General features: G+C 33.5%; 1 protein-coding gene across 1 annotated transcript in view; it reads left to right on the top strand.

Moving 5' to 3' along the window:
- LOC145660451 (uncharacterized) overlaps positions 1-13,891 on the top strand; it is a 118,931-nt gene that overhangs the window by 29,449 nt on the left and 75,591 nt on the right. Inside the window, exon 2 of the mRNA XM_081725488.1 lies at positions 7,042-7,098. Coding sequence (XP_081581614.1) covers positions 7,042-7,098 — 57 coding nt within the window. The remainder of the gene's footprint in view (positions 1-7,041; positions 7,099-13,891) is intronic.

The raw sequence follows: 13,891 nt of genomic DNA, 5'->3' as shown, positions 1-13,891 counted from the left end.
ACATGACTCATCATGTCTGCGGGAAATAAATAAATAAAAAAAAGTAAATCATTTTTGCAGAGAGTTAGTTTGTGTATGAAAAATGACATTGTTTATTCTTGCGTGAAACATCATCATTTACAGAATGCTTTATGCGTCTGTAAACACTTTAAAACTAACTGAAGAATTAATTTTTGTAGATCCTATTACTTTGCATTGTAAGAATAGTCCTGGTGTAACTATTAGTACATGTCTTCCTTTTTCTGTTTGCTATAACGGCTCGCCTTTGGTTCGACTCTCGGTGGGGACACTCGGTCAGAAATGTGTAAAAGTTTTCTTAGTTCAGCCATCCCGAGTGAGGGTTTTTCTGGGATTTCTTCATTCACATTTAACAATAACCCCAGGCCGTTTCCTTCCTTTCTAATTCCTCGGAGAGATGTCATTCCTTATTCCTGACCTTTTAATACAGCCATAGATACCGGAAGACCAGAAATCTAATTCCTAATCCTAATCTTAAGAAGCTGGATACGCAGGATAAAACAAAGATGTTGAAAACATATTATTTACGTACTGTAATGAAACCATGAACTAAGAATTTTTAAAAATCATCATTTTTATTCATAAAAATCATAATCACAATTCGGTAGGTGAAAATGGAACGAAGTTTGTTGTAATATCTTAACTTTTGGATACGTGCACATTTTTAAAAATCACAAGGACAGTATTTGTAATCAAAAAGTCGTTGGAAGCAGAAGCAAAATAGTCAAGAATCACCTGTAGTCAAATAATAATGTTTTTCAGTAGTAATTAAAAATCCGGATAAAATCACAAAAAAGATGAAAGCAAACCTCACCGTAAATTAAAGTACAAAAATACTTATTTTACATCATTAAATAACAACAATATTTTTCAGAAAATGTAATTAGGACTTTCCTAAGATTTTGTAAATTTTTATAGTGGCTTTTGGCAAAGTAAAAAGAAAAAATAATTAACGGAAACAAGGACAATACTCCATATACAATGACAAAATTTGCAACTAAAAGATCATTCTGGATTTTGCATCAAGCATCGAAATGGAAAATTCTTTAATAAACTACAAATATAGAAAGAGACCACTGTATGGTCAAACCTAAGCAGGATTTGCAATAAGGTAAAGTATGACTACAAAGAACTTTAACTGTCTATTTGCATGTGACATGATATTAGGAGGTCTCTGAAAGTGACAGGCAAAAATTTGAATGTTTAAGTACCCACCTCATTTCTGTTTTAATTGGCTTAGCATTGAGTGAATCTAAAAATTATCTGTTATACAGTTAAGCTAACATACTATGTCTGGTTTTGAACTCAATACTCTTGGATGTTCACAGTTAAATAATTATATTATTACAAAAAAACTATACGCTATACTACCACTGTAAGCTAATTGGATCATCAATAAAATATTGTCATTTGTGACAATAAGAGATTGCAATCACTCGTTTAATTAGACTCATCAATTTGATCTATGAATTCAATATTTTCCTTTTAGGTATTGATATAATTGCATTTTTTTAAACCCACGGTACAGTACATTCAGCAAATCGTTGTCTCAGAGAGAGTCAGAAAAATGAGTTCAAAAATATGATTCTTATTTTGTCTTGGCCCGCAGAGCATCATAAATTGGCTGTCACTGCTTTTTTTTTTTACACTTTCTATCCTCGTGAGTCGTAGGGTTCAAAGGTGTAGTTACCGAGTTCTAAGCAGCCACTAAGTTCAAATTCTGATTTAAAAAAAAAAAGGAAGAAAGAAAAAAAGAAAAACACTTCTTATATTTTTCAAAGACCTCAAATTGCGGTATACTTTTATTCTACACGTCTCATCCTTTCTAAATAGAAATTATAGCAAAGAGAATTTTAAATTTTCCGGTATTTATTTGCTTCTTTGTTTCCCTCTATAGTTTTTGCTGAAGTATGCGTTTGCTAAGTTTTTATGAAGTATTTTTAAAGCAACCGAAAAATGCAGATGTTTTCCATTTAGTTCCCCCCCCCCATTGCTGTTGTTCGTCCTCGTTCTTCCCCTCAATGACCAATGGCGCAGCAACAACAGCCATTGGCATGCAGGGCAGTGTTGGTTGTAGTTTGCACCGCAGACAAGCGGCCAAAACACCGCAACGAACGGCCGGCCACCTCTACAAGTACTGCAGGTCAGAGATGGATGGATTTCTGCAAAAATCATTTTAAAAAAATGCAAGTGTCTAGGACGAAACAACAATAACAACAACAAAAATACATTAATTTATTTTAACGACAAAATTTCAAATACTGGAAATTGTTTCCAGTCATATAATTACAGTATATGTGAATGCTTTTTCCTTGTTTATGTTTGTTGGTCTCATTAAAACATTATGTATATAGATGAGTAATTTATAATGCCTGCTAGCAGCAATTTGATACTTAGTTCTTGTCAACTGAAAAAAATGCTAATTAACTTCCAAAAAACAAAATGTAATTAAAACAATCATTTTAATTACAATAATTTCTCTTTCTGTTTTGGTCAGAATTGAAATATGAAGAAAGAACCATATAAACATTGTGTGTATTCTATATTATTATTATTATTATTATTATTATTATTATTATTATTATTATTATTATTATTATTATTATCTATTAGCAAAATTTAGAAGGAAAAAAGAGAGTAAATATTGAATTGTGAGAGAGTTCTGGAAAAGTAGTAATGAGCTTCCCGGTTGTGTGTTTGTGTGTGAGGGGCGGGGGAGCATCGTCCTTCATTGATTTAGTAGAACTTTATTGTAAGCTCATACTATGTTTACTTAACGTTTAACCTTTCAATTAACGTTTAGCATGTTAACGTCTCAACATTCAACGTTTGACAGATTATCTTTCAACAGATTAACGTTTAACCCTAAAATAACGTTTAACAGTTTAACATTTAATCTCAAATTAACATGTAATAGGTTTGTTGCATGTACTTTTTGCTAATTCGTGTTAAGTAGCAAATCGTGATTTTCTTCGATTTTTCTTTTAGTTTAAGGTCTTACGATTATGAACTCAGGTTAAGGAAGAAAGCGATGGCGAGATGATGATAATAGTGGAATGACGAAACTGAGAGGAAACGGGGGAACCCCGAGAAAATCCACGCACTCGATGATTATCCACTATAAAGCCTAGTTGGTGGGAGCTGGAAAGGAACTGGTGACTCCTTCCTTCAAAGTGAGCGCTCTGCTATTTTTTTTTTTTTTTTTTTTTAGCCGAACTATCGAGCATACTTCACTTCCGTAGAGGGACACAAACATAGAAACTTGGAGGATAGTTTAAAATAAAATGTCCATGTTCTTTAATGAGACTCGCCCTCCCCACTAGTCTAGTGGCTAGTGTATGATTCTGGGTTCGATTCCCGGTGAGAAAACACAAAAATTACTTTGACGATCATTTACTGTGACATATTTAGGATGTTGTTTCGGAAGGGGGCATGCAAACACGTGAATAAGCACTTATTTTTTTTTCCTTTCTGGTGCTGACAAATTTTAATGAAGTTTTGCATGTAACATTTATTTCGGGGGGCTTGAGCCCGATATCCCCCTCCCTAAATACACCACTGACTGTAATCAATCATTTGTCTCCTTTAACGTAAAGATATTCAGTGATTTTTTTTTTTTTTTTTAGTTGAGCTCAAACCCACGACGAATTTCGCCTTACTATCATCAGCCTAATACCCCAGACTCCTCGACTATACTACACCAGCTAAGCTAAGTGTTCTTATGTTTGAGAAACTATCATGGTTTCTATTATTATTACAACTATATTTAAAGTACTTTGACATATGTAAAGAAAATTGTTGTTGGGATAACAGTATAACTGCAATTGTTTTAAATTCTACTTTTGCATTTGACACAATATACCTAAACGTAATATGCACTTTTCCTAGATATGTTTTAGAATAAATCATAACTTTAATAATTGATACTTTATATAAAGTCACTTCTATTATCTGCACTTGTGTGTGTCATTTGCTCTTAAACGTCTCTTCTATCTTTTTTTTTTTTATGTCGGGAACTTTAGTTTAACTCTTTAACTGCCATTTATACCCAAAAGCAATCTCTGTTTTCTATCTTAACAACACTTAGTAACACTTGAAGTATTAGCTGATGTTTTCGATAAAGAAAGAAAACTTCAATTCGAAGGACCGGTAAAAGAAAAAAAAAGTTCAATTCGAAGGACAGTTAATTTGGCAACGCTGTATGTGGTGACCGATTGGTTGCCATGGAGACTAAAAGAGGGTTCTTGGCACGCATGGAAAGAAAGAGAATTTTTGCGTTTGTGAAATGGGTAACCTAAAAAAAATATTAAAAAATAAAAAAATAACTGAAATTCAATGTCAACAGTCCAGAAACATTTCCTATATATAGAACAATCTAGGAAGCACAACTTCTCTTTGTGCTCGAATCACTATAATAATCTTTTGCATTGTTGACAATGAACTCAAAAGATATACTGGATATTACTTTCAAAATATTATACAGTAAAACCTCTGTTAACGAACACCGTGCATAACACAGACAGTTTTATTCGTCCCGACAAAAATATATGTATTATTACAGGAAAGAACTCTCCCCTTTATGGCCACTCTCAGGTACAGTCATGGACAATCCCTTCCCCTTTCCCCTAACGTCAGAGCTTATATCAGTAATGTCTCAAGTGCATTTCTTTTCTTTTTCCTTTTTTTCTTTTTCTTTTTTTTTTTTGCCTTCTTTCAGAATCATTCTAAGTGTATGTCTAAAGCACGAGACACGAGTTCGACTCTTGTAGGAGTACATGTGATTGCAATCACGCTGTAATCCCAGTGACCAGTTAAACTGTGCGTCCGCTCTTACACAGTTTAGTGCTGAAGTGCAACGTTAAAACTCTATCCAACTTATTAAAATATATAAATAACTAAACAAAATGTTAAAGAAAATAAACGGGATATTTTTTTCGGCAAAGTAATATTCATTTTGCTATAACCATAAACTATTGTTTCTCTCATTGTTTTCTTACGTAATTAAAGAGAAAAATGTATGGAAAGAAAAGGTAATACGCACAATAACAGGAAACAATGGAAAAGTTATCAACTTAACTATTCATTTTTCCTGTCGCCATTATACGTAAATGAGAACAATGAGGAAAATTATTAAACCATATAAATAAAATGACTCATAATAAAAGTTCAGGAAAATGTAATCTTATCAAGAAATACACAATGTGTATACATAAAAACACGAAATTTGTATTAGAATGTAAAGAAACACAGTAACATTATGTAACTTTTTAGTGTACAAAATATACCGGTATTGAAATATAAAAATGGAAGCGGCAAAATCGAAAAAGAAGGCAGTGTCATGAATGTAAGCAGAGTCTTTTTAAAATTAACCTGATCAACGCTGAAGAAGTTAAAATCTGTTTAAATTTAACAATGTTATCTCGGATTGTGGTCATATTAATATGATTACAGAATGTTCTTATTGTCTCTAGATGATCTAGGGTGAAACTCTGTGTATGATCCAGGTGAGGCTAGTTTATTGTTAACGATTCTGTTTCTTCTTTCAGAATTATACGCTGATTTTGTTAAATTTTTATTTGAATATACTGTGTTTCTCATATACAAATCACTCAAATTACTGGTGGTTGCTCTGGAAAGAAAAGCTAAACTAATAAATAGTTTCCGTGAAGACAAAACCAATCTTTTCGTCAAAAGGTCAAGATCTAAGAGTTGAACAGCCCAGTTTCCCTCGTGGCTAACAATAGCAAGGGTCTTTTTTTATTTATTTTTTTTAACGATGGCAATATTCTACTCATGCCCCCAGTCTCCGCGTGGGCACTACTTTTACCAAGCGTTTGATCGAAAGTAACTCTAATTTTTTTTTTTTTATCTGTATTCGTCAAAATAAAGATGAAATTAAGACACTTCACGAAGATCACCCACTCCTTTTTTGAATTTTAGTGAAGAATGAAAAGAACAAAATATCGAAAATTTGCCAGCTATAATAGGACCCAAAAATTATACATCACACTGTACTAAGTCCAACACGAACTGAGTCCTAGAACAGATCATAACGTGAGAGGCTTTGAATACCTCTGCAACAATTGGTCGAATTCAACAATGAACGAGTAAATACTTAAAACACACACACACACACGGGAAAATTGTTTGTGTATAGTCATTATCTTCAAACAAACTGACAGCGAAGAAACATTATTCAATATTCATGGAAGTTATTAGTCATTTCTTGTGCATATTAATTTACATTGAAAAGATAAGGCGATAGCAACGCCATCTCTTATCACAGAAACAAACTTTTTGTGGCTTTTCACTATACTTAAAGACAGTGATGAACATCTGAAATTTAGAAAGTAAGCTAGACAGTACCTGCAAAGTGCTACTACATGAAGTAACAATTATTTTCAAGACATTTCAAACAGTGTATAAATTTTGGGTGTATACATAAATAGTGTATAATGTCATAAACTGTGCACCCAGATTTCTGATTTGTAAGAAAGATTTGAAAACAGCTACGAGTTTATAGTACTTTGAAGATACAACCTGCTTGTTTTCTACATTTTTATATTCTACACTGTCTTTACGTTATTTCGCTAAAAGTTTAAAAAGTGGGAGGTCATTCGTAATGTTCACCTCTAGGGGTTCCCTGAGAGCTCTTTGGTGTGTGCGGTCCGTGGTTCGATCCCGGCTTGCGCCAAATGAACTTTATGGTCCACAAAAACCGTGTGCGTAGCTTTTCTCGGGGTTCTCCCGTTTCCTCCTACTTTTCATTCCACCACCACCATCATCATCATCGCCTCCCTTACCTCGGTGTATAATCGTGAGACGTTAAAAAATAGAGAAACTAGCCAGTAAAAAATATAGTAATAAAATATTCAGGTCTACTTGTATTTATCATATTTTAGGGCCGTTTGTAGTATGCGTTTATTTATTGTAAGTGGTTAATTTGGTTAACTGAGTCTTTTTGGTCTAAAATAAAAGAGAGAAAGAAAAAAATAATAATTACATGTAAATTTTTCTTTTCAGTTCTCGAGTGGACCTGACCGAGAGAACAGTTGCCTGCAGGGGCCAGATTGTTTTATGGTGAGTTTTCACTACGATTTCAAATGTTCCGGAAAATTTATTACGTTCTAGTCTAGGCTGTTGTGTTGCGTGTTTGAGTTAAGTGTACTGTATACTTGCTGGAATAAATATTTTTATTTCTTAAAAAAAAAAGCAACTTAAAAAAGTAGGCGAGACAAACAAACCCCAAAATGAAATTGACTTCGCAGAATGTTCTCATTTTCTCCGTCTTTCGCATATATATTTTTTTTACAAGTATAATGTTACAGAGAGTAATCTTTTCCTTTTTATGCATTTAAATTGCTTTAATTCTTCAAAGTAGCATGTCAGTTTTTATTATTTTTTTAAAAAAAAGACGTACTTGCAAATAGCAAGTAATTTATTCTACGTATATTGCATTAGAAACAACAACAAAAAATAAAATAAAATAAAATAGAAAGCGTTACGCACACAAACAAAATTCTGAAAGCGGAATTTGAAATTTCGAGAGAACTGAAAAAAGAACGTTTGGAACGCATAAAAAAAAAGCTTTACTTTAATATATTGAATTGAAATATGCATTATTTTTAAAGAATGTATATATCGGGTCGGATTTAGGGGTGCACCGGAGCACACGCGCCGCCCTTCACTTGTAAATATACACTATCTAAAATGAGAACCTAGCAGTGAAAAGCAACATTTTCGGAAACTTTCTGCTGTCACGTGTCCATTTGAGGCTTAAAAGAAAGCTTAGTTTTGCAAAAGCAATAGTTTAAGTCGATTTTCTGAAGGTTGAAGGAAAAGGATTCACTGTACAAAGTAATATTCCTCATTCACACCACAGATACCTAAAGGCATTTAAAAACTTAAAAATTTAAATCAAATGTAATGGTAGTTATTGGTGCACCCCCCTTCAAGTAATCCTGGATCCGCCCCTACATATATATATATATATATATATGATGTACGGACACAGTAGTTTAGTGTTTAGTTATTACAGCTTTGGATTCATGTCCGCGTGGTCTAGGGTTCGATTCCCAGCCAGTGCTTCACAATTTCTGAAGTCGTGAGGCAAACTAGGGAGTCACGTGAAAGAAAGACGAGGTCTAGAAAGCTCCTGATGCGCCGGTTAGTGACAGCGCGACGCAGCGCGATGACCACGTACTCGGACGTAGTTTAGCCGGACGCTGACAGATAGCGTTGCAGCGGCTCATGTCCTCAAGATGGGCGCGGGTGAATATTCTAACATTTCACAGCCTCAAATATTTGATCTTTCATAGGCTGAATCATACATATTAGTTACAGATTTTAGAGAAATCGTCATGCCAACAATCTTCTTTTTTTATTGATTTTTTTTTAAAAAATTAAAAGAATGACTAATTTGAGAAGAATGAAAAAAGAAAAAACGAAACTTGGTCGAACGGGAAAATAAGTCCTATTATAAATAATGCCCCATTAGAAACGTAATATTTTAATTGTACGCCATTTCCATTGCGTTGTGTACGGTCAGCTGAAATATTAACGGTTCTTAGTTACGTAAATTCATTGCAATTAGTAGTCATGGATTGTTCTACAAATAAACAACGCTATTTTATTTTGAAAACTTATTACAAATACGAGAAAAGTTCGCAAGTTACACGGCAACTGGCGTGAGATAGTACGACTTCCTTTATAAAAGATTTTTTTTTTTTTTTTAATCCTCGTGCCTGCGCCAAGAAACTAACAATACCTCGGATGCAAAAAGCAGATTCAAAACCTTATTGACATGGATGGTGTGCGACCTTTTATTAAAAAATAAAGTAAACTGGCACGATTTCACTCTGAATCCACAAGAAAGTTACAGGGACATGCCACAGATAGGGGCCTACAAGTAAGCAATCAACTACGTATAAAGTAAATACATATATGATTGAACTGTAAAACATATTCTACACGTTGTTCCATAATAAATTCTATTTCTTGAGCGTCATGTTTTCAAAGATGGTAAATCGTTTAATTTTTCAACCGGACTGCCTGGCTTCGATTCCTAGTAGAGAGGAATTTATATTTCTTTCCACTATTATTCAAAGAGCGGATCAGGTGTTTTGTTCACTCAGCATCGGTACAATCTGTAAAAGACGATGGAAATGTGCTCGTAATTTACACCATCTTATTTCATTAAATTGTAATTCCTATTGACTCTAAATTGAAGATAAGAACGATATTAATTTTGTTCGCAGCATTTCTGATATGGAGAGTTTTCCACTTCCTTAATCGAAAAAAAAAAAAAATCCTGAAATAAATAACATTTTATCCAGCATTTTCGCTCATTTTACATATTACCAGTAAAGTCTTCAACAGAAGTCTGTATAATACTGGTTGTCGATCAGAAAATCTTAGATAATAAGCACAGTTCAAGCTGTCAAAGAGCTTTTTAAATTGAAATATTACAACAATAACCTTCACATAATGAGAATTCATCATTAAATGGGAGCATTTATTTACTTTTCAGCATGGGTAATATATTGTTAAAATTACAGAGCATAACAAAATAAAAGAAAGAAACAAAAAGGACTTAGATTCTTTTGATGTTTGGTAAACATAAACATGCCATGTGCATTCCAACAGTCGTGCGGACGAAATCTTTGATGTGGGACTAGTTGGCGGAAATTGATTTCTGACTCTGTAGGAAATGATCCAATTCTTATTAATGTGTGATTTTAATTTCCTTTGCTGAAGGGAGGGATAGAGATTTGGCGGAAACTCACTGGGGTAGTTCCCAACGTTTTTATTCTTTTGAAAAATCTCTGCAAATTCCAAGAATTCCTCTATAAAACTCTGTAAATCGATTTTCTTTCTTCGAGTACATCGAAATTCTGTTTTCCATTGTGTAATGTTGAGACGTTTAAAAGGAACTATGAACGGCAGAATGTTTTTATTGCAAATAGTTTGTTTCCGAGTGAGGTCACAGAATTTCTAGGTTAACTCAGCGTCGTGATTCGTGAGGACTGCTGTTTAAAATTCAGATGTATCGAACTCTGATATAGAAAACGTAAGAGTGACAACAGTGATGAAACCCGATGTGCTGTTGACACGTCACACGACTAAAGCCCTCTGAGGGTCGTGAAAGGGATAGTAAGAAGTTTAGTTTGAATTAGTGATGAAAATTCCTAATTAAACTATATTATTAGTGTTGTCTATGGGACAGAATATGATTTTCTCGTCTGATTCTGGTAAATTTTGTAAAAATTCTGTTTCGTCTCTAAAATTTGCCCAAGACACTCGAAAACGAGAAGAGAATTGTCGAAATTTCTCGTCTCGTGGCAACACCATTCGATACCCAGTGAAAGGGCTTTAAGTGCATTACGGTGTTGCGTATCCCACCTTAAACGGCAGAACCATGTCTCACACAGCCTCCGTGCGGAAAAAAGTACACTAAACTCCAATACAGAAGCAAGCAAATGTCGAAATTTCAGATTTTTTTTTTTTTTTTTTTTAATGTTTAAAGATGCGTGGAAAATTATTCTTTTAGAGTTTAAAATGCCTTGATATGAGAATTAGAATATAAAATATTTTTGATAAACCTCAGATTAGAATTAGTTGATCAGTTTTAGGCGGGTTTTGACATCATAAAAAAAAGGTTAATTCCAGAAAACTTCTCAACGTAATTATGTTCTTAATGGCTTTCTTTGTAATGAAATGCTTGTAATAAAACCCTACAACACACTTTCAAGGAATCTCATCTCAACACTGCCTATTTTAGCTTTGAAACTACGCATAACTTTGATGAAAAGATGAAATCTGACCAAAGCAAATATTGTATTACAATTTCAGCAGCATATAGTTACCTTACTCAGACAGTATGACGGTACAAACTAAGATTTATAAGTTGTGGGGATATATTGATAATTAGAGACCGGATGTTTAGGCACTAAAAACCTAGAAAATAGGCAGGCAAATAGACACTTAAAATTTAAAATATAGGCAGTAAAATAGGCACTAAAATGTAACTCGAAATAATGAAGATAAATACTCAATATAATTAAAAAATAAATCCAAGTCATAGATAATGTTCAAAGAATATAGAAACATACCTGTTCGTTAATATCTTCTTTTACTGTATATACAAAAAGGAGGCATGTTATGCATTGCACATACTGGGTGAATCTGAAAGATGTGCACATACTTCGGGAGGTGATTCGTGACATGAAAAGAAGACAAAAAGTGCTGTTGCATGTTGTCGAATTCTGCGTCGTGTTCGAGTGACAGGGGTGCCAAATTGGAATCGAAATCGAATCCTGACAATTGGAACGGGACACAAAGGTGCGCACATACTTCAAATGATGATTCGTGAAATTCAAGAGGACTTTTATCTTCTTTTCATGTCACGAATCACCTCCAGAAGTATGTGAACATCTTTGTTCATCCTGTATATATATATATTGTAACGTACCACGAGCTTGTGTTTACAAACACATAATATAAGTAAATATGTGTGTATTATGTTACATAAATTATGTATTTTCCCAATGAAGGCTTATTTTGAAGAAAATGCATAGAATAGGCAATATTAGGCAATAAAGCAATTATTTAGGCAGTAAAGGTCGAAATAGGCAAAATAGGCAAAATAAAATTGGCTTAAATTGAAACTATAATCCCCCATATAAACTTTAAAACGTTATTTTTGATCATATGTTTAATATTAAAGAATAGGCATTTTGCCTAACATCCGGTCTCTATTGATAATATATCTAATGGGTCAGATCCTATCTTCTTATTTAAGTTAAAATCCCAATCTCAATGTTTTGGGTTCTAGAAATCCTATCAGGTAGATTGAGTACAATCTTCAGTTACTAATAGAATCAAATTAATGATGAGTCATCACCATGATCATAAGTGCTCTGCCATTATTGGCAGGTCACTTGCCGTACCGTAACTGAGAAGCTTCCATGTTTCACAATCTTCCGCTAACCTCTTCGTATTCACGTACGATTTTCTCTGTTTTGATATCTTCCATCAATTGTAACCTCCTTCGCCCTTTCCCTGTCTTTCCTGACACCATATCCTCTAACACGTCTCTAACATGATACAGTTCTTTCTTAGCCAATATCCAAACCAGTGTCTCTTCCTCTTCTCAAATAATATCTAAAAGTGTTATTTTCTCCCCCGACATTTCGTACACATTCTCATTCATTTTCCGTTCGATCCCACTAGTTATCTCCACCCCCACATTTCAATAGCTTCCAATCGTTTTTAATCATTTCTGCGTAATGTCCATATTTCTGCTCCATATAGTACAATACTCCACACGAAACATTCTATGAGTCTTTTTCTCACTCTTTATACAACGTCCGACAAAACAGACTTTTCTTCCTCCTCAAAACTTCTTTCACCATTCCTCTCGTTGATTTCGTTACACCTTCATTCACACTTCATGTCATCATTAATTAAATAATAACGATTAGTGATCCAGGGTTAATAAATCAAATAATTATAATTGCAATATATGTAATTTGATATATATGTACCAAAAAAGTAAGAAAAATACATTTACTACTTCTTTTAACAAAAGAAAAGAAATGGAAACTGCAATTTGACAAAATTTACTGTAAAAGAAAATAGAAACATCTTTTTCGTGACATTCACATTTTTAGCGATGTGTCATCATCTCTAGTTTTTAAAGTATCTTTTATTATTTTTTTTTCTTTTATTCATTTCATTTCCGGAACACTTAATTGAAACAGATCACGACGCTGACACGTCAGGCCATGTTCTGACAAAGTTTAGTGCATGTTGTTTGTGCAGCTATCACCATTGTAAAAGTCAGTGCATTCTACAAGAGCTTTTATAATAGAAATACAAACGTGCGTGTAAACGTGAAATACGTCTCGTGCTAGATTATATATATATAAATATTGGTGTGTGTGTGTGTGGATTTTTTTTTTACATATACTCCTACCTACAAGTACTTAAATAAAAAGATCTTAATTTTTCTTTTTTTCTTTAAAAGAAATGCTAGTCCGACTGACCTTTTCTGTTTTGTTGATTCGTCATTACTGCATTGTATTTGCTGTTTTCGCGTGTATCCTTTTGGCTGTCACGTGTTGCGTGCTTCACCCAAAAGGAGGAGATGATGTTTATGCAGTCAGTGAGATGCTCTTCCTCCGTCCCTTATCATCTCGCTGCTGAAGAAGGTGGGACTAGAGGAATGATGGGAGGCACGCGTTCATCATAAACAAAGAAACATCAACACGTTTTTCATGATTTTCACTCGGATGGATTATTACAGGAAGAGTGCTTAAAAATAATAAATAAAAATGTATATACTTCAGAAGGTTTATATATTTTTAATGTACTGTATTACTATTTATTATTATTATTATTATTATTATTATTATTATTATTATTATTATTATTATTATTATTATTATTATTATTATTATTATTTCATTATTATTATTATTATTACTATTTGTGATTCGAATGAACACAGTACAGTTTCGTGTCTTTATTCATTTATTTTTAGGTTATTTTATATGCCAAGACAAGATAGAGAAGTATCTTCTCCGCTGGTCAAGTGGCTAGCGCGCGCGCTTTTGATGCACATGGTCCCGGGTTTCGGTTCCATCATAAGTTATATGTCCACGGCATATAGTAGTGGCATATTTTGTGGGCTACCGGACTTACCGGCAATAGCTCTACATTATAAAAAAATAGACTATATTTAATTTATCAAACGTAAACTAATTTACGTTGATACGTTTATGGCCTATCATATAGTCAGGAGGGAACTTCTTTTTAAAGAACTATGATGGTAAGTTTGTAGTAAAAGTAGCGGAGGATAGATGACTGCGAA

Source organism: Thermobia domestica, chromosome 9 (genome assembly GCF_964235325.1).
Source record: "Thermobia domestica chromosome 9, izTheDome1.hap1.1, whole genome shotgun sequence".
NCBI lineage: Eukaryota > Metazoa > Arthropoda > Insecta > Zygentoma > Lepismatidae > Thermobia > Thermobia domestica.
This window is presented reverse-complemented; position numbering and strand designations above follow the sequence as displayed.